A 24,059-nucleotide genomic window follows, 5' to 3' on the forward strand; every position below is an offset into this window, starting at 1 on the left:
TTAGAATTTCAATCAGGGCGGGGCAGCAGTGGCGCAACTAGAGTTCAAATCTTGAGGGTGTTACAATTATGAATTGCTTATTAAGTTGTGGGGGGCTTTGCCCCACCCCCAACTTTACATAATCCCTGTATTTAGATTATACTGGTATTATATTCGCAATATTATTTTTGGAAAAAAATATGACACAATTCATTTTTTTAATATAGTATTCGATTATTTTGATTATATTACATACTTTAGAATAAAGTGTCAAACATCATTTTCTTCAATATTTGTCAATTTGTTTAATATTTCTTTAGAAACAAAGTCATTTGCGAGCTCTCTCAATATTTATGATTAGAGCCTGGAAGTTCATGCATTTGCATATTTTTACTGAGTGCATCAAAAAGTTGCTGAATGAGAAATAAATCACAATCTAACGAGTTAAAAAATTAAATTCGAATGCACATATTTTCGCATATTTTGAGATTTTTTAAAAATATATGCATATATTAAAATAAAATAGCATTTTATTACATTTTAGTGTTATTTTTTTATTAATATTTCACGATAATGTCGAACTTTGAGTATATTTCAAAATTTATTTCTTGAAAAATATGTCCTTATAAAAACGTTGCCAATATAAAATACCTGATAAAAATTAATGGTCTTTGCTTGGTTGGGCTGATAATTGTCGTTCATTTGTAATTGAAAACCTATCAAAATATTCAAAATCCCTAGTTATAAATTTTAATTCTTGAAGTAAATATACCTAATATATTATATCATATTGAAATTGTACATATTTTCCCCATCGTTTAAGTATTATTTTTACCAAAAACGAAAAATCTTAATGTAAAAAAAAAAACAAAATACATATTTAGCGCATATTTGCATACATAAATACATAAAAGCACTGCTGAAATATGTTGCTTCGCAACCAATTTTCCAACTTCCTCAGTGAAGAAAAACTTCATTCACATGTTGCAGAATTGACAAGAGGTATGGTTAATGCAAACTGCATTAACTTGTATACATTTGGAAATACTTCTTTATTTAGAATTTTTTTTTTTTATGTCATCTAACCTGTTTTTTAAACTGTTCTTTGATGCATTTCTGTTTTTAAGAACTCTGTGTTTGAGTTTATTATGTCATAAAATCATAGAATAAACTTCATTGTTAAAACTATAGATATTTGAAATTACAAAGACGTGGAACTTGAGGATGCTTAAAGTAAAGCTGGGGGTGCTTCAGCACCTCCATAGTTGCGCCACTCGAGGGTAGCCAATTTTAAATCATTAAAACTCAATTTATAAGGTGTAAGGAATTTAATTTAGTTTGAAATGCAAAGGGAGGGCACTTGCCCCTCCCCTGCCTCACCCTCATTACGCCCATGGATGTGGGAATAAGTGGTAATTGTGGCAAATGGCCTTAATGGTTAACGGCCGTTAATACGGGCCCGTATTAAGCCAAAAAAATTGACACCTAATACATATTTAATTTACTTTATTTGAATAATTGGAAATACTCAATATTATTAATTAATTTAGTAAATTACTTTAAATACTTTTCCAATATACTTATATTACATTGTGATGTGTGTATATACTACATAGTACATATTATAAGTAAAATATAGTCTTTTTTAATTTTAATTTTTCTTTCTTCTCTCTCTTTTTATTATACAGCGTTTGTTTATTTAATGTAGTTATATTAATATATGTAATTGAAAAATCAATTGTGTGTACTGTTACTCCCTACACCACCACAAGCTAAAGTTTAAAGGTATAGGTAATTTATTTATTTTATTTAATACTTCGTAATTATTTTTGTGTTAATCAAATAATAAAAAAAATCTTTCAATTCAATTCAAATTCATTATGTAATTATAATACGATATACATTATTGTTTGGCTGCAACTCGTACATACTTCTTATAAACTCGGGTCGGGCAACTCATATACTTATTATATTAAGGGATTGGGCCGCAAATCACCCGCAACACCGTACACCGACGAGTAAAATAATTATTTATGCGTATTCGTTTCTATATCGGTATTTAGTATTACTGTGCTATTATTGATTTAAATTAGTATTTATAACAAATGGTTATAAGTGTGTATATATTATATTTTATTATAACGAGCGTTCCACACGAAACTCAATATCATATTACTGTGCGGATCACCTTCAGCCGTTCATAATCCCCAAAAATCATTAAATTTATTATATAAAAATATTTTAAAATAAAGAAACATTTATTTATTACACATCATCCAATGACATTATAATTTAAATTACGATTTCTAAAGATATATAACATGTTATTATAATAACACATCAATACACCTACAAAAAACTTGTTATGTATTAATACACCCATGTACATGAATACAGTATTGTGCGACACAAACGTCGTCAAGAAACGCTTTTATGGTATACAAAACAACCCGTGGCTGAAGATATAAGTATGACGTTATAAGTTATATGTACGTGATATTTATTCTATTGTTATTGCTTAAATGTACACGTATATAATATACGTTTGATTCGAAGCCCATTTGTCGATGTACCATACGGTTTTTTTTTTTTTTTTTTATTCAATAAATTGCATTATATATTTATATCATTTTTGTTGTTCTCGGTAGCTAAACTTTTAGTTCATCAATCATATCCCTATTGGCTATCATCATAAATTAGAAAAGGAGCGCGCTACTTTTAACAATGAAATTTAATTATTCGGTACCTCTTTTGTTCTGCATACATTATTTCAATAAGAAATATTGTACAAACAATTATTATTTACTTGTATCCGTGGTTCACATTGCTCAAGCTGCAAGACCACATGTCCCTATTTGCCCAGTATTCCACATTGCCCGCAACATATTACATATATAATTGATGAAAATACAATTTTTTTTGCAGCTACACATACTTTCCGTGTATAGTATAATAACATATTAACATGATTATAAATTGAAGATTGCCGCTACACGGGAACACAAGGATTGTATGGACTTATATTTTTGAATAAAACTATATACATCACGCCGACCAAAGTTGGCAGACAGCTTTATCAAAGGTTTATTAAAATCATAAAATTAATCTTCTATATATATTATGTGTATTTAAAATATATACACAATATAACCACACATAACTAACGAAAATAATAATAACTATCATAAAACTAATAAAATCAACAGTAATTGTGTTATTTGCATGCATACTCACTGCACTACTGTAGTGCAGTGGCAGTCTATGTACCTGTCTATTGCATATATAGCTATAACTCCCATCGTTTATTTATATTTCGCGGTAACTTCATCATTTCCCGGATGTGGCCGATGGCGTATCTATAATACGACATAATATCAGACACATTCGTGACTCATAATAGTTATGATACTATACGGATAAGATTAATTATGGAGTTTGAGAAATCGGTAAAAAATAGGTGAATAAATTTTACCATTGTAAAAATGTAAACGATAAAAAATGATTCTGAAGGGACATTGGATGGAAGCTTATTTTCTCTAAAAAGAACATAATATGTTATAAATTATAATATTATTTCATATACTCGTAATTATAATCCTATAAGCTGTTATTAATTTTTAGTCAATATCAAAGACTATAAGATTGTGTGAAAATTTCATTATTCATAGAAAATTATAATTCAAGTAGAAATAGCGAATTTTTCAAGTTTCTATATAAGCTTTTAGACAATGAAACGAAAACGTAACTTTAGTTTTTTCACTGTAGTAATTTGAAAACTAACCACGTGGTGTTATAGACAGGCTATTTTTACTACACGAATGATACACGAAACATTATGATGGATAAATAATTTTGTATGATATTTTTTTCATATTTAAATATATTATTACAAATCGATTCAAAACGTAGTGTTGTATTCAGATTTTCAAGTGAGATAAATTTAACAACGTGAACAATTTTACTGATGGCAGTCAAAGACTGTGTATTTTTGTTTTTTTTTAGGTCCAGTTGGAAGGGGATGATTTTCCCGTTAAACATGGTATGATTAATTACTACAGTGAACAATTTAAATACGTTGTGATTTGTCGAGAAACTAATATAATATATTTCTGAAATTAATTTCCGTTAATAAATATTATTATTATTATATATTGATATGATTGATAATAACTAAACATTAAAATAGTATATTATATGCTATTACGAATTATAATATTCATTAAACTTTGATATAAAATAAATTAGTTTATTCAATACAAACTTAATAATGGTATTATTATACTATTATTTAAAGTATTCTACAAACAAAAATGTATAAGAAAAACCTGATATTAAATGTTTAAATTAAATTGTTCCTTAAAATTGAAGAAATGAGAACTTATTGAATTAAAATAATATATACATAATAAATTATAGATACTCATATAAATAAATTAAACATAATTAAAAGCTTACAATTTCTTATTTCGTATGTATGTAGGTCTTCTATCTCTTTTTTGGATTGTGACGGGATAACCATTAGCACTTCTTAATAATAAATCTAATTTTAATTTTATGTCATCAAGTGTATAGTGTGTATGTACGCTGTAGTTCCGCAAGAACGTAGACATTGCAACTTTCATAGACAACATTGCATACTTGGATCCTGAATTATATTTATAAGTATTTACATATCACATAATAAATAACATGGTTTATATTGTTCCTATAAGTCATTCATACCTATGCAACCTCTTGGGCCACCACTGAAAGCTATAAAGCTATACTTATGGCGACTAGCAACATTTTCAGGATCGAAATTATCGGGATTAAATTTCCAAGGGTTTGGATATAATTCAGAAAAATGATGTGTGCCTAATATAGATATAATACATGTCGTTCCTTTTGGTAGTATGTGATCGTCTGAAACTAAAATATAATTTTTTTTTTCCATTATAAGTTTTTAAATATGCGGTTTTGATAATTCACTCACCAATTTTAACGTTGTCTTGAAGTTCTCTAAATATCAAAGGCAATACAGGGAATAATCGAAGTGTTTCCTTTAGTACTTGTTCCAAATACACCAGTTTAGTAGTGTCTTCTACAGTAATTGTTTCATCATCATCATGAAATATCTCATAAATCTCGTCGTAAACTTTATTCTAAAATTTTAGTGTAAAGAAACATCACAAACGTACAATATATTTGCATATCACCTTATATGTCACCATAAATGAGGTTTATTAAATGTAATAATATGATTACTTACTTGGATATCGGGGTAAATGGCCAACAATAAAAGACTAAAGCAGATTGTAATAGCACTAGTTTCACTACCCTGTAATTTTATTTACATATTTATATTCAATAGATTTATATTTTTATACAAGTATTTACATATATAAATTTACTTACGCCTATCATCATGGTCACAACTTCGTCCTTAATGTCATCGTCGGAGAAGTTAGCTCCAGCTTCGTTCAATTCAAATAATGTGTCCAAAAATACTTTTAATTTTTTTTCTAAATAATCAATAATACGTATGGTATTAATATATTATCACCTATTATACTACTGGTTTTTTTTGCACATTTCCACTCACTTTCATTATCTGTAATATTCGTGGCACTTGGCTTATTTAATATTTTCCTCTGTGTAAAGGCATCTCTTTTTTCCTGGATCATCTAAACATTAAAAATAGATTATTTTAGTCTGGTTATGTCATATTTCTAAAATGTATAGTATAAAAGACATACTTTTAATGGTAACTTGTACAACGTATTAAATACATTGGAATGTCCCTTAAGTTTTAGATATAGTTTAAACATAAAGTTTGAATATAACCACGGGCTTTTTATCCTTAATGAATCCAGTTCTGATGCTCTAAAAATATGTATTGTTTAAAAATATATATTTTATATTTAAGGAAATTATTTATTTATTTATTTTTTACTTTATCATGGCTTTCTCAAATTCGGAACCATGTTGTGATTGGTTGTCAAGATTATAACCCATTGCAGTTTCTTAAATAAAATTACGATTTTAACAAAGTTAAGTATTTAAATATTTCTGTGTTAAAAAACTTACGACAAATTAAATTAAGAGTTGTTGGTGCAATGTAATCCCAGAGATCAAATGGTGTCGTCTTACCTAATTCTTTCTTTAAATTCTTAATTAGGATTTGGTTTTTTTCGTTAAATACAGGGAAAAACTGACTAAGAAGAGTGGAGTTAAATGAGGGTGTAATAAGACGACGATGTTTCCGCCATTTATGAACTAAAAAAAAAAGAATAATAATTTCTAATAATTTTATTAAATAATAATTTATCATTTATCATTAATAATTGTTTATATTATCATAAACTTATGTATATATTTTAATAATTTTATACACTTTTTTTACACTTCATTAGTTTAAATTCTAAATTAAGTGTGAGATTATGCCTATAATTGTTCTTTGTTTTGTTTGTTTATAATATTTTTTAAATAAAAAGTTCACTGAAAAGTCTTATATAATATTTTTATTGACTAATACATTTTTAATTCGTACTGGTGACGACAGTACTTCAGTAAGTTAATCACTAAAAAAAAAAACCAAAATATAGTACTATTATTTATCAATATTGAGGAGATTATTTAAAAATTAGATTTTCTTGGATTTGTGATACACAAATGATCCTCGGCTATTGTGCTTTATACGTAATGAAAAATTGTCAAATGTAGCAATGGTTCCTAGTAAATTTAAACGGCATTAATATGTAAGGTTTTAATAAAAATACATTGACATCGAGTCATATAAAATTATCATTGAAAAATTGAATCAATGGAAAATTAAAATTAATCAAGGTAATTAAATTATGTTTTTATATAATGATTTACTAATTATATGGATGACAATATTTTGTCAAATTCATGCAAATTATCAATATTTTTTCCATACTTACTAGGGGCAGTTAACAATCCTTCTCCGAAAATATTCTTAATAAAATCGTAAAAACGATCTTTCTGTAGAGCTTTTGAATTATTCAACACAGACTAAAACAAATTAGATAACATACTAACTACCAAAGTATATGGATTAAGGATAATATATTTTTGTATTATGCATTGTACATATTATTTAAAGAAGAGTCGATTAGTTATCGTTGCGAAGAAAAAAAGGGAACAATATGTTTGATTTTTTGATACTCAATAAATGTAAGTTAGAAATGTGTAATATTATTATTAATTAAAATAATATATTTATTGTTAGGTATTAAAAATACAAAAAAAATTACAAATTACAAAATATTAATTTATTGAAATTATGTATTATTTTTAATTGTTTAAAAAAATAATTACTTGTACATCCTCTGGTTTAATAATAATTACTCCAAAATATGGACCCACCCATATTTTAAACGGTCCAGGACTGTATTTATTGTCTAATTTAAGTATTTTTTCCATGACCTCTAAAAAAAAATAGGTAGGTATATGTATTATGTAATATATGTATATAATATATGTATTAGTATTATGTGCTCGTATAAATCATATTATTTTTATACTTGGTTATAAAAGTGTTCATATTTTCTTACGTTCGGATGTTCCAATAAAGTCGAATGATGAGCCAATGAATGGGTACCCACTAGGTCCTATCATTTTTGTGGCCACTCTTTCAAAATTTCTGCGGATCCATTTAAAACGACACCAAATAACAACAAAAAAGAAAATTGCATGGTAAACAAGTAACTCTGAAGTTGTCAATCGAGTATCTCTTAATGACTGTATAATATTTTTCATTCTAATAATCATAAACAATTTTTTTAAGTAATCTTTTTAAGAGGACAACTTGCATTGATTTATATAGGTTAGGTTAGAATAAATTATTAAATTGTTCTAAAAAAAAGCGAAGTAATCATTGTGTTAAATTTTAATTCAATAATAATAAAAACAATACTGAGTGGTTTTGGTCTATCAAACTATATTTCTAAGGTTATTTAATTATATATTAATGTTTCATATTGGCAATACAGTAGGTTTAATTAATTGTTGCAAAAAATAAATACGTATATTATATAATAGTTAATATAAAATTATTTTTTATAATATATTTAATTATAATTAACTTAAAAGTTAACATCGATATCCCGCCTGACAAAACAATGTGAAAAACAGTTTTTGTTATAATATTTTAAAATTAATTTAAAATTTTTTAAAACATTATTGAGTGCAGTAAAAAATAATTTACGTAATCGAGAAAAAAGTCCCTACAAATAGTATTTTTTAAATTATAACCAAAAGACTTGTTATTTTTTATTTATATATAGTGACCAATTTTGTGAACATTTTAACTTGAAATATCTATCTATAGTAAAATAGTATATATTATGTATTTGTATTTTTGATATTTTTTAATAATGGTAAATGGTAAATAAAACTTATAAAAAACCTTTTACCTCTATTAAGTTAAAAATCTAAAAAGTAAAAACTTTCAGTTGTCTTTAAAGAATACAAAAAGAGACTTAATAATACGAAAATGTTATCCGGGAAATGCTAATACTATTAATTTGGTGATTGGTGAAAAATTCAAATCATTAGAGTTAGATAGTTAATTTTAAATTATATATATTAATTTGAATGTAAAATATGAATATGTATATTAGTATGTTGTATACCCTCTTGCAATAAAATACAATTACATTTAATTTAATTTATTTAAAAATACTCGTATATCGGTTACTATGATATTTACCTGGGATTGATGAAATGAAGTGTTGTATAATATTTTCTAGGTATTGCGTATGCTAAATGGTAGTAATATATCAACAAGATATTAATGTATTCTCTAAATTTAGTTCTTATTACATATTGTTGATTTTTAACAATATTATATTATAATAATATTTAATTAAAATAAAAATAGTTACTTTTAATTTTTTCTTATTAATATTATTTAAACTGCAAAATTCGGCATGTATCGGTACTTATTACAATATATAACTGAACATAAAAAAAATTAAAATACTATTTTATAATACATTTATACGTGAAACTCCCCTTCTATTTTTCAATATTTACATAAAATATAATCCAATGATAATTTATAATTATTATATTCTATTTATTATAATGCATATTATTATTTTTTAATTAAATTAATAAATATTCTAATCAAATACAAACACTAAATATTTCATTCAAAATCTTACTTACCTTGAATACATATTCTCTGAATAGAAAATTTAGAGTTTTCCGATAAATTATTTTTAAAGGGGCGTGAATTTATTTATTATTATTTTGAATTAATTATGGTGTCTAGGATCGGACTAACCATTGCTATGGAATGGTAAAAGCTAGTGAGGTCCTCTTAGGTTAGGTTAAAAGGTTAAAAAATATAAATAATAAATATACCTATTGTATTTATAAAGAAAGTAATGTACAATATAGATGGACAAAAAATGTTAGGGACATTAGTATTATCAATACATAATTGTATCAATTGCCACTTTAGGAGTTTCTATTTTTAGAGCTTTAAACCCAAAATCTTATTTGCTTGTGAAATATTACAATTGGTACACAATGATACTTGCCCATATCCGCTGAAAATATCGTTATTCGGTCTCGGGTAAAATGTTCAAAAATGATATGTTCAAATAAATTAGTGTTTAAAAATTTTGCAGTTATTATATTGACATAAACTTTATATTCCCTCGTAAATTCCGACTCATCATTATTCATTAAATAGTGAAAGACAAAAATTAAATCATTTATTTTAAGGAATAACTGCGAAAATAAAATAGGAAACAAAATGAAGAAAGAATTAAAAATAACATTGAGTTTTTAAGAAGCATTGCATACAATTTAAACTTCTTATTTGATGCATTATATGCATTTCTACAAACATATTTTTAATTTTGAATAATTTATATAAATATGTTTTTCTTACAATAAATTATATTATTCAAAACAAAAACGTATTCGAACAAAAATTCAATTAAATATATTTTTTTTCAAACACTTCATCGGAATATATTTTATTTGAAAATATAATTTTTTAATACACAACCCCTCGTCACGATATTCAGTTATCATTAACACGATTTATGAATTAGGATTCCCAGTTATTTATTCTCCTATTTAAAATGGATAAATGTAAATGTCAACCTGGAGCAGTAGGACGTTCAGTAAAACTAAGAAATAATTTGAATGCTTGTAGATTTTTACCAAGTTAACAAAAACTAGATATCGTATTCTTTAAGCATTACTAAGTATATCATAAAGTAACTGATACTTTAATTCAATATTTTGACATTCAAATTAATGTTATGAAAACTAATTTATATTATTCTATATTATTTATATATTACATGAATAATTATAATTATTGTTTTATAGAAAATTGGATATAGTTGATCCCTAAAAAATAAAAATAACAAGAAAAAAAATTTAAGAAAAAAGGGAATTTTTAAATAAAACCCTTTCTCAACAAAATATATTTTATTTTTTTGTTGTATTTTAAAAATAAATGACACGGAAGATAAGATATTTTCATCAAATATTCATAATAGTATTTAATAGACATAATATATTTTTTTAAATATTTTGGCTCTTTTATTCCTTTTTTGTCTATAACTATTTGAATTTTTGTAATACAATAAATATCTAAAATATATATTCATTATATTTATTATATGTATTTAAAGGTTATAGGTTTAATTTATACAAGATTTATCAAAATCACTAAAATTTGCTTAAATACATACAATTAAATATTTAAGACTAGACAATTTGGTACAAGATTCTTCATAAATGTTTATACTGGATATTAAAAACAATTTTAGTATTAAATCACAACAATTTTTAAGAGCGATTGAAATTAAATTTTTAATATTTTTTAATTTATCCTCAAACGATTTTTATTATTTTATTGTATTGATCATAGAAACTTAAATTTAATACATGCATTACAATAATAAGAGTGATAACTGATAACCTACTTAATGTCATGGTTCGCTCAAAATTAGCTTTACAACAAAACGGCTTTCCTGGTTTTATTTATGATCAACTTGTCCAAAGTTAATATGATTGACACTATTATAGAAAAACACTCCTTCCCTCCAAAAAATGATGCCCAAATTGAGTATTTTTTTTCCATAATCATATTTTTTGTTTATTCAGAAAAACATATAGTAGGATAGTATAAATAATATTTGTATATATTTATACAGCAAATATTTAAAATTTAAATTAAGTTAAAATGATAAAAACCTCAACTTACATGCTGCAATTTACTGAAATTCAAATAAAGGTATAATATCAACTTGTTAATATTAAACATTTATTTTGTAAAAACACTTGTATTACATACATTTTAATTTTGTCATATTTATGCATATCATATAATCATAACCTTCATAAAAATGTATTGAAAATTATCTAATTTTTAATAGTATATATTTATTTCCTACAAAGTTCCGAAAAATAAAAATAATTAATACCATTTAACGATTTTTACGATTAGCGTATGTGAATTAGGTAATAGGTACCCGATAAATTAATAATTATAATGTTATTCTGGAATACTAATTTTGTTCATAATTTCTGCTATATTTGACTGACCGTGATTATTAGTCACGAGTTTTAGTTAATGTCCCACAGCATTCAAAGAATATTAGGTAATTCGAAAGAAACGCAAATATAATAAAATTATAGAAACTAATGTTTTCATTATTAATTACATTTAGTACCTATATTAGTTACACGCAGAATAAAATATATATTGCAATTTATTAGATACAATTATTATTATTTACAAATTAAATGTATTGTATTTGTAGCTTTTTTATGTTTGTTTAGTATTCAGAAAGCGGGTACAGTGGATATTTATTTAATTTTCAACTCTCACAATAATAGTATAAATTTTAAACAAAAGAGTTAATTATAATTGATAGTGGATCACTATTGAAAATGTGGGGATTATCGTGAAAATAATTATTAGTGTTTTGGGCTACATAAGTAGCCTATAAATACAAGGTCATGGTCACACTATAACTTTTACTAATAGCTGTATGGTTATGGTACATAATATATTATATATTCTATTACATCTACGTAATATTATATGTATAATATATTATCTACAATGTAAGTGAATCAGAAATAAAATGTACTCATGTTTAGAGATCGACGATCTATGACCGTTAATTAGTATCATGACTTGAGGCTTCAATTTAAATTTTTTCTTAATATCTATTTAAGCATTTATCTGTATTTAATTACACCCACCTTGCCCACTCATAATCTATGTATTATGATAATGAATAGAAACTAGGAAATATGTGAAATTAACAAGAGATTAATTTTATATTAATCACTATTCAGTATTCTCTATATTATATATTGTTTAATGACTATAAACTATATTAATAATATTAGCTTATATTTAAATAGTTGACTTATTTATTTCCGGTAGCATAATATTATGTTTTGTAATATTGAATTCATTTCCTTGCATTAGATAACACATCGCGTATAACGCCGACAACACTAGTGCAAGACAAATTCGGCAGTCACCAGTCAGCAGCCTCTTCATTAAAGGTGACTAGCTGTATATTATATTAACTAAATTTAAATGATTTGTCATTCCTCTTGTGTGAAATTAAACAGTTGTAAGTTTTTAAATTATAAAAAAAATATGAGTTTTATTTGCAATATGTATTTATTGTATTTAACTAATACTGTATTAGTTATGTTTCTAAAAATAATAGTATAAATACTTTGTTTGCATTTATTTCAGATTCTGTGTAAACCGTAATATATAATTCGTATTTATTCAGTATATTACAAAAACAGTCGTGCAAATACTTGCTAATTGATTGCAAAATTGTAATATTTTTAATGTGAGAAAGCAAGTCAGAGAAATTTACGTAATGAAATTACGAAAAAATTAGTAAATTTAATATGTATTAAAGTCAAAAATTAAAAAATAACTTTATAAATACATAATATGTTCAGAAGAAAAAGTTTTTAAAAATGATCGTTTAAAAAAATAAGCATTACATTAAAAAATAATAAATTGTATTATAATTAGTCATTTAATTTATTTATTGGTCTCCTATTTCTTCTTCGAATAGTTACAGGATAACCATTAGCACTTCTCAATAACAAATCTAATTTCAATTTGATGTCGTTAAATGTATAATCCGTATGGATACTGAAGTTTCGCAAGAATGTAGATAGCAGAACTTTCATTGACAGCATAGTATACTTAGATCCTATAGATAGTAGATACATATAGTCAGATAAAATAGGTTCAAATACGTATTAAATTTTCTTAGATGTTTCTTTATGATTTCTTACCAATACAACCTCTTGGGTTACCGCTAAAACCGATAAAACTTTTTTTATGCCGTTTTGCAATATTTTCAATATCGAAGTTTTCCGGATCAAAACTATTAGAATATGGATACGATACCGAATCACGATGAGTGGCTAATGGACATAAGTAACACGTGGTTCCTTTTGGCAGAACCATATTATCTGAAAATAAAAAATATAATATTTTGCATTTAGTTCATGTAGGTACAGTATTTTAGAGTATAAATGAAGGCAGTAAAATATTTTAGTTATTTTATTTTATATCAATAATATGTGTATTTTTTAAAATAGTTATTTTTATTATATAACTAATAATATTATACGAGTATTATGCAAATATAATATATAGGGCTGATCCATTCCTAAAGATAAATCAAAAAATAATTGCAACCGTCTTTCTTTGAATCGCATTTTATTTTATTTAACTAAATTATGTAAAATTATGTATGTAAAATTTAAATTTAAGACAACAAAATCTGGTGTTAAATTATGTCAGAGAAGAGCTTACACTAAAACATTTAATGCGAACAATTTGATAATGTTAAAAGTACTATTCTGCAATTTTTAATATAAATCAATGTGCACACACATATTTATTTGGCATTAAAAATATTTGTAATTAATACAAATTCAAATATATCTTTTATTCCTATTTATGATATTTTAAAAACATCGTAGATAAGTATAGAAAACTCCACTTAAAAATTCAATTTATTTATAATTTATATAAAACAAACAAGTGATCCGGATCTCTTTTAAACATTTTAATTTTAATATATTAATTCACTAATTTTAACATCGTCTTGAAGTTCTCTAAGTATTAAGGTGATACTGGAAATAACCGAATTGTTTCCTGTAACACTTGGTCCAAATATACAAATTTATATGCGTCCTAAATTACTAATTGTTTCATCGTCGTCACCTAATATGTCGTAAATTTCATGATAAACTTGATCCTAAAATTTAAACAATATGAATCAAAAAATAGGTACATACTTTAATTTCCATGACACAATAAACTATTTATTAAAAACAACACCTATAATTTTTGTTGAAGAAAATATTTATGGCACGTTTTATATAAATTCCTCAGCTGTATCAAAATCACACAGATTAAAATATGTTAGATGTGCATTATTTTTATAAATTATGATGATTATTATTATTATTATTGGGGCGTATACGTCACGTGTAAATGATACAAAGCATAAATCGAGAGGTTTTGTATAGTTCAATTTAATTTTACAATTTACATTAACTATTTTAGTTTCTAAGCAGATCGATGGATTTATTAATTTTACAATGATGCTTTTGTGTGTATGTTTTACAATAAAAAAAATCTTCCATTTTTAACTTCGAGGGTTGTTTCTGATATCAAATCAAATCTAGTTGATGCATAGGATCAAATTTCCCAATACTTTTTACAAAAAATGATAGTTCTTGCGTAAAGACTTTTTTTACAAAATTAATTTTGAAACTTTATATAATTATTAATTACCAAATATTCTTCTAAGCATTTAATAGTATTTATGTAATAATTATTTAATATAAATAAGTTGGTTCTTATTTTCGTGGTATTTATGTAAATATGAAAAATAAATATATTACGCATCGTGGGGATTCAAAACTTTTCATCAACACCTATTAAAAAAAATAACCTAATATAGCCCCTTAATTTGAAATACATAATTTAGTTGTATTATACATTTGTTTGATTTTAAACTTTAGCCTGATTATACCCTACAACGCCTAATGTAGTTATACTATTATACTAATAATAAAATTAATTACTTTAATCATACCAATATGTTTATTATATAGTATATAATAAATTAATAAATATACGTAGAAATAAGTAATATTGGATAACGGCCATCTCCACTTAAAAATTAAAATGATTTTCCGTTTATAATGGTTTATCATTAAATTTGATGTATTTCACACGTCCATTATTGTAATGGATAAGTCATAATGACTTACTCAATGACGATATACTCTTGACACTTACTAGTATATACAGTAAAACGCTTATCTACTTTCCCACTTTTTATTTTTAATAAAGATCGACTTTATTAGATAAATATTTTGAAAACGTAGTAAAGACAATCACTCACTTGGATATCTGGGTAAATAGCTAATAGTAAAATACAAAAACAAAGTGTTCAGCATTGGTTTCACTACCCTATAATTGAAAAATAAGTATATAATAAGTATTTGCTTATTTTCTGTACAAGTATTTGTGCTTACTTACACCTATCACCATGTTCACAACCTCATCTTGAAATTAGCACCAGCATCAAATGTTTTTCTAAATAATATAAACAATAAACTAACTATATTTATTTGTACTTGTTTACTTATAATTCTTAATAACTCACTTTCATTATCAGTATCATCTATTATGGTACTTGATTTATTTTTTATTTTTCTTTGTGCAAATGCTTCTCTTTTTTTTCTGAATCATCTAATATTTTCAAATACTATTATTTTATTTTGCTATAAATTTTAAATTTTTAAATTCTAGTCTAAGAACGTACTTTTAACGGTAATTTTTGTAAGGTATTAATTACATTGAAATCTCCTTTCAGTTTCAGATATTGTGAAAATAAAAATATAATATAATTGGGTACATCCACGGTTTTGCTACTTTTAAAGAATCCAATTCTGATGCTCTAAATATAAATAATTAATTTAATATTTTAATTAATAAATTAAATTGAATTGAATTTTTCTTTTATACTTAATCATTGTTTTTTCGAATTCAGAACTACATTGTGAATGATTGTCGAGATTGTAACCCATCGCATTTTCTAGATTTGCATTCTAGGCGATTTAAATAATGTAAAATTTTAAATATTTTAATATTGGCTTAGAATTTGAGCATAGTAATAAATGTATTGATTTTGCAATGACGTGTGTGTTTTTTTTGTGTATCATGCTTTTGGAGCATTAAAAATCTATACCTAATTGGTATTTTGAAGAATTAAAAGTAAAAAATGTCGAGTACTTTTCTTAAAACTAAATTAAATTATAAATTATTGATTTGTGATATATTACTATATTAGATTCAATTAAATTAATCAAATATTTTATTTAAACCTAGTTATATTGATAAAAACACTATATTTATTTTAATAATATCTTAAGATTATATTACCTATAACATTCAACTTGTATCCACGCACACGGCACACCACAATCACTGACTGTAACAAAAAATATATAATATTATAACTTATATAAAATCCCTCCCCCTCCGATGGTTATTATTAATAACTATTTTTTCAGATTTTTGTAATTACACATTTTAGGCATTGTAAAAACTTGTTTCTAATGATTGAGATGATGATTTCATATTAAACTTTATTTACAAATCAATTAGAATTTAATCCACCTTGAATAAATTTTTAACATCGTGGCAAGTAATTTAACAGGGATAAACATTAAGCAGCCAATTTTCCGTTTTTCTACGAAAATTCAAAAGGTTAGGTCATTGTATTTTTGTATTGGCCTATAAGTTGCAAAATATATTATTTAATGTTGTGTAAATTATTATTTTATAGCCACAAAGCATTAATTTGATTATAAGAACTAAGAAGTATATAAATAGTTTAAGTATTACGCGTAAACATATTTATTTTTAGAGTTTGTAAAATAAAAAATGTGCAAAAAATGTCAAACAATTTTAACCCACTTATATTATTAGGCTATAGCTTATTGGTACAATAAACATCATTAAATTAATAAAACGTATTACCTTTATAGATCTTAGATTATAGAAGAAATCTGGAAATTTACAGATATATTTGTATTTTATGTTTGTCCACCCGACCATACGTTTAAACGTTATATACGATATACCCCATGGCCTATACACAAATGGACAAAGGTTACTAATTTTAGAACAAATGTAAACTCGACCCGATAATTTTGACTAATAAATATAATAATTTAACAATTTTACTTATATTTTTTCATTTTTTTACACTACCAATTTTACATATAATTTTTGTATTAAGTACTCAAATTAAATCCAACATTGAAATATTTTATCTTCGTTTATACGAATTTTATACCATAAATTATAATATGAAAATAAAAATAATTTTTGAAAGTAATAAGAATCGCCTCCTGGTGGTGTCCTGGGTAAATTCTAAATGGTTCTCAAAAATATTATAAGAAAATTATTCGTTTATTTTTATTCGGGCCTACTTAACATGTCAATAATTTTTACATGAAAAAAACGCTGGCCGAGTTTACATAGACCTGTTGAACATTTTTTTTACCTCGGACCGAGTTTATAATCGCTCTGGTTTTAGTATACTTAATATATTTTATCTACCAATGAACCTTATAACATTTTTGTGTATATACATAGTATAGATAAATTATATCAAACTTACAAGATTAGTTCTTATCTCAAATCATAATATTTCTCAAATATTAAGTTTTATTTTAAGATAGTTTTAAATTTTGGTATGAATAACATGACAGAAATATTTCCATCATATCATATCTAAATATCTTATGTAATATATAATAATAAAATATAATAGATATAATTTACTTAATATTTAGCAGGTACATTATATAAAAATTGTTGTTAATAAACTGATAATTTTGATGAACATGTCAAATTGTAAAAACCTTAATGAGAAACAGGTTAACATTATGTTCAAATCGATTATTGTTTTTTAGTACGTTGATTAATAATTAATACATCAATATTCTATGCCGATATTTAAGTGTTCTCACTACACCATATAATAGTTATATGTCTGTTAATACTGTCCGGGTTCTTAATGGTTCGTATATAAAATTATGTATTTTGAAATTTTCTGTTTGTAAGTTATATTATACATAGACATATATATTATAAAAGGCGTAATGCATTGAAAACTACGATCGTAGATACATATACGTATATACATTTTTAAAAGGACTAAGATCTTTAAATTGATTTATATTTAATGAACAAAGCACCATTAGTGAATAAATCGAGGAAAAATTGTGTGTTCGATGGAGGTTCACTTAAGAGTAAGATGATGATGTACCTATACGCGGCTATACCAAAAACAGATCATCCAACGGTGTCCGCAAGAATTTTTTAAAGGAAGCAAAGAACTATTTTTTACTATACATATAGTCATTATTATTAATTTTTTTAAATGGGATGATATTTTTAGATAAATGTAAGTATATTCATATTAATAAACTATTGAAAAACAACTAAAATAACTTGAAATTCACATAGCCGGACATTCAGATTGCAATATTAATATTATAATATTATACTATTTAGTAATTGTTTGCAATAACAATAATATAATATTTTTCCCAAAATTTTAAATTTTGTGCATACATCAAGGACATAAAGTATTAGAATTCTTGCGCTACCATTAATTTTATTAATAAATCTATGTTTATTTTTAGTAGAATTTATAAAATACGTTTAAATAAATACTATTATTTCGTAGTTTCTTACTATACGTATATACCATAAATTTATATTGTATTATTGTAGTTGTTTTTATATTGATGATGTATATATTAATAAATTAATTAGGTAAGTTTTACTCGTCTAAGAGTAATAACTAATACAGACTCGGTTTAAATGTCAATTTATTCTACGCGTGGCGTCATAACATCACACCGCCCGATAGATGCTGTAGGTAAATATCTAAAATACACAATATGTGGTATTTTAGTCACAAAATTAAAATAATTATTATGGGAATACAATTATTTGACATTTAAGTTATGAAAGTATATTTTTAAAAAGGTTATATATTTCATCAGATGTTTGTATAATATATTATTTCCGTAGTATTTGAAATTATTTCGAAGTAGTTTATACTTTTATAGGATAAATTAAAAATAAAAATATACAAAATAGTGAAGATATTGTATTTTCTAATTTAAAGTTCAAACAAATACATTATTATTATCATCAAAGGTGGATATAAGGAGAAAGGCTAAATTCTCTTAGCTCCCCTTTTTTAAAACTTTTATTAATTATTCACAACATATAATATCGAACTATATTTATTTCTTTATTGAAAATACGTGCTGGTATTCAATACTAGTAATGGCTACATTACAAGTATAACATTTAATAGTTGAAATATTAAAATACAATTAAAAGATAAATTAAATAACAAAATAAGAAAAACATATAATGAATAATAAATAAAACATAAATTATGTATAATAAAATACAGGAAGTTAATTAGAAGATTGAGTCGGTTCAGTATTAACAATTTTCATTATTCTTGTAAGTGGCTCATTAGCAGTATAGTTTGTGTTACAAAAAGCTATATAAAACCGATAATTATTATTACATTTGATAAATTAGGAATAAATTTAAATTGATACAAGAAAGGGGATCTAGGGAGTCAATTTTACCTGAGAGTAAATTAGAAAGAAAAGTTAATTCACTTGTACTCTCATATAGTCATATCAGTCAACGTCGATAATTTCAGAAAAAAAAGAACTGGGAAATAATCATGTTGCTGATGCTAGGTGGTGCTTAATTATTGAAATGTATTTATTGTGATTTACGCTGACAAGCTTATATAATCGTTTTTCATGTATCTATCCTATCCTTGCTGTATTCGTCGGTGTAGTATTTACAATTTACTGCGTGCGTTGAATGTTTACGATGTATCAACTATTTTTTGAAATATTATTTAATACGTATTTATAGTATTTATAGCGCACGCAGTTCAATACATCGACCATGAACATGTTTATGTAATTCTATATACAAACTAATCTCCTGTTAGTATAAATAAATATTAACGATTTTATTAGTCATTATTTCGTTAATTAGGTAAAATAATTTAAGTATTATATCCTTGACAACATGAAAAATAAGAAACAATAATTTTTTGTGTAAACAAAGACATTTTATTAACATTATTAATAAATGAAAAAAATGTGGCTTACTGACTTACGCAGATAAATACATTTTAAATTTCAAAATAGTTAAATAAATGAAAAACAATCAAGTGGCTCAAAGTGGCAAAACATTTAGTATAAAAAAAGAACAAGGCTTTAAGAAAAAAACAATTTATATGGTGTAGGCGAAAACAAAGTGAGTTGTGAAAAAAGTCGCTAAATAAATACCATCGTCCCGCGCGACCTGAGCGTCCTGGTGCCTGCACAACCGCCAGAGGGTCAAGCGCATCAAGGCGACCCCGAGCGCTTGACGACCGCAAACCCGTTGCGCTAGCAGGTGACCGCGAACAATGTGCTCCGACGATATACCGCCGGATGCAGCACGCGCGCAACACAACGAACTTGATGCTTCGCCACGCCGTGGAAAAACGGCGTTGTGTATGGGTGTCTCATTTGGGTGAAGCCAACCCACAAGCTCACTAAAATTATTCCTGACTTTTGGACCTTTGGCCGGCTCCGAGACTACGCAGCGGGTCTTCGTCGACTACGGCAGGCGTCCCTGATGCGCCATGAGGTATCGATGATGTCCAGCAGCAGCGCGACATCGGGCGACATCAGCCGGTGGTCTGCACACGGACGACAACAGATGTTCGACGACATCGCGAATCACTAAGTCAGCGGACTCGTCAGCACATTTCTACATAGAAAAATGGCTTCCTAAATCGACGAAATCAACACAACCATAGCGTTCTTGGACTACGCATTCCAGGAACTCCAGACCATCCTGGACCAGATCGTAGCAATCGAAAACGCCTTGAATGAAGCTGACAAGTCCGTTGACAAGTTTGCTGATTCGTCAGCTTCGTTCGAGGCGTTTTCGATTGCTACAATCTGGTCCAGAATGGTCTGGAATTCCTGGAATGCGTAGTCCAAGAACGCTAGGGCCGTATTGATTTCGCCGATTTTGGAGGCCATTTTTATACGTGGAAATGTGCAATTGTGTACACGTCTTGGGATTTAGATTGACAAATAAAATTGTTTAGAATATCATCGTCGCTCACTGCCGTGGTAGATGATTTCGAAAATCACTCGGACGACGAGCACAGCGTTGTTCATTAAAAACCAGCAAATACTTCAGATACCTGCATGCAGTGTTGTGCAAAGATAACCAAAAAATTATCTAGATAAGATAACAGATAATTCATTAAAAAATTATCTAGATAAGATAATAGATAAAACTTTAAATATTTATCTATATAATACATAAAAGATAACCATTTTTATCTAGATAAAAAACAGATAATTTTAAAAAGTTTCACATTTCATCAAGCTTGTATTAATTATGGGACCAATATTTCGCGCGGCTACACGGGCAACATGCGTTAAATACTATAAGACTCATACAGTCAAACTGAAGATCATTGGCGGAAATCGGGGGTGCTTGAGAGGGCTTAGCCCCCCCCCCCAAAAAAAAGCCCACCAAGTTCCCTCAAACATTCTTGCAAACATAAAAATTTTGTAGTTTCATTTTTATGTATTATATTCTTAAAAAACAAGATATAACACATAATAATTTTTATATTATAAATTTGTTTGTATAATATTTTATACGAAATTTAAAATTATAAGTTGGAACACTGTCCTATAGTGATTTGTTTTATCGTCTGTCGAATATAACAAAATATATATTATATATTATATTGGAAATACAATATACAATGATTCTTTTATCATAAAACACTCATTATTTTAAAAAGTATTCATGTTTTTGAAAACATTTTTTTACATAATTTCAAGTTGTTAAAAAACAACGTTTTTATTAAAAAATTATATTTTTAAATATTTTTTACCCTTATATTTTTTAAGTTATTTACTTTTTTTAATGACAACAGAGTTTTAATTTCAATTTTCATAATCCAAAGCATAATAATTTTCTGAATATTTTGATACATAAAAATCGAATTTAGGGCGAGTAGTTAATAAATTATACGTATTTAATGTTTTGACAAGCGGAGTAATGGACCAACATTTTGCGGGATAACTCCGTATCTATACCACTTATACAAATTTTAAATACTTATAACTCATAAACTACTCGCCCTAAATTCGATTTTTATGTATCAAAATACTCAGAAAATTATTCTGCTTTGAAATGTGAAAAATAAAACTCTATGTTATCATTCAAAAAAGTAAAAATCTTAAAAAAATATAAGGATAACAAATATTTAAAAATATTATTTTTTAATAAAAACGTTGTTTTTTCAAAAACTTGAAACTATGTAAAAAAATATTTTTAAAAACATGAATACTTTTTGAAATAATGAGTATTCTATGATAAAAGAATCACCGTGTATAATAATTTTTCACAGTTAAAAAAATTGTTAACTTTTGCTTGATTTTCATTTAGAGTGGTAGATTACCGAAACTGGAGAACGGGTTTTGTTATTTGGGTCTTGTTAGATTCACTTAGTCTAGGAGAAGTGCTGTGAAGATTTTCAGAACTTTATCTTCAATCGTTAACTCACTACAAAGCTATAAAGCTGAAATACATAAAAAAAAAACTCCCAATAAAATGTGTTTTAAATGTTTAAATTTTTTTTTTAAAGCTCTGTAGTGAATTAAATATAAAATATAAAGTTCTGAAAATCTTCACTGCACTTCTCCTAGCCAATGTGAATCTAACAAGACCCCAAACAACAAAAATTCGCTCTCAAGTTTTAGAGATCTATCTCACAATGAAAATGAAAATAAAATCCATTATATATACATATTGCATACAATTAATACATTTCTAACAGCTTTGGTTTATAAGAAAAATCGTAGCTTCACAACTTTTTCAATGGATTTCCGCCTATGCTGAAGGTATTTACAAATAGAACTTGTAAGTTAAATTCAATAAAAAAATGCAATAACAAACTTAAATAATATAATTCTCACAAAAAAATAAAATAAAATTATCTAGATAATTTATCCTAGGTAATCATTTTATTTAAATAGATGAGATAAAAAGATAATTAAAATTATTTTTATCTAAATAATGCATCACTGCCTGCATGTATATGTTCATCAATTCTAATTACGACTGACTTTAGGATTTTTCCGGCCCGTTTATTTTTCCAAACACTATTATTCATCGATATATTATATTATCTAAATTGATTATGGTAATTTGGTATATGATTATATAACTTTTCATACAGATCACAAAATTTTATTTTAATTATAACGTAATAGATACGCAATATGTTCTTCGCTCATTGCTCTACTAATTTAATAAATTAAGTAAACACCACAAATATACAATATATTTTGTATATTATGCAAGATATGTGTGGTATATATATGTATGTATATGCACAATTGCACAATGCACAGCACGGCTATAATATAGTCATATATAATATAATATGTGCATTGTGCACATGTTTTTTTATGGTACACCTATATTTTCTTTGTGTTGAAAACTGAAAAAAAAATCACTGCCTACTCGTGTATATAATTAATATACCTGATAAAATTTGAGTTTTTATTATTTATTAAATAATATATTTTAAAAATTAAATCAAGATTCATTTTTAACATTGAATAATAAAAAAATTGTGTTCGTTTAATATATAGCTTAATAAATTGATAAAATATTAATAGTTAACGGTAATTCAATATTAATTGTTTTATATTTATTAAAATGCTTTTAAACATTTACATTTTAGATTCTGTACGAAGTGAGAAATGTATTGATTTTACAATGATGTATGTTTTTTTTTTTATTATTATTATTTTTGTGTCTATCATTGCGTTTTGGAGAAGTAATAATGCTTTGATATTTGACTTCAGCCCATCTT

At 25.5% G+C, this 24,059-nt stretch overlaps 2 protein-coding genes across 2 annotated transcripts; both read right to left on the reverse strand.

Annotated features, from left to right (window-relative positions):
* Positions 1-4,430: 4,430 nt before the first annotated feature.
* LOC113556448 (cytochrome P450 4C1-like) lies at positions 4,431-7,740 on the reverse strand. The gene is made up of 12 exons (XM_026961398.1): positions 7,536-7,740; positions 7,300-7,409; positions 6,903-6,993; positions 6,046-6,234; positions 5,912-5,981; positions 5,715-5,841; positions 5,561-5,642; positions 5,374-5,480; positions 5,228-5,296; positions 4,952-5,120; positions 4,702-4,887; positions 4,431-4,624 (listed from the first exon to the last, which is right to left on the reverse strand). The coding sequence occupies exons 1-12, from the start codon at positions 7,738-7,740 to the stop codon at positions 4,431-4,433; spliced, it is 1,599 nt and encodes a 532-aa protein (XP_026817199.1).
* A 5,286-nt stretch (positions 7,741-13,026) lies between these two features.
* LOC113558164 (cytochrome P450 4g15-like) lies at positions 13,027-21,192 on the reverse strand. The gene is made up of 5 exons (XM_026963670.1): positions 20,998-21,192; positions 15,855-15,989; positions 14,219-14,273; positions 13,300-13,479; positions 13,027-13,214 (listed from the first exon to the last, which is right to left on the reverse strand). The coding sequence occupies exons 1-5, from the start codon at positions 21,190-21,192 to the stop codon at positions 13,027-13,029; spliced, it is 753 nt and encodes a 250-aa protein (XP_026819471.1).
* Positions 21,193-24,059: the final 2,867 nt, after the last annotated feature.

Source organism: Rhopalosiphum maidis, chromosome 4, assembly GCF_003676215.2.
Source record: "Rhopalosiphum maidis isolate BTI-1 chromosome 4, ASM367621v3, whole genome shotgun sequence".
Taxonomy (NCBI): Eukaryota; Metazoa; Arthropoda; class Insecta; order Hemiptera; family Aphididae; genus Rhopalosiphum; species Rhopalosiphum maidis.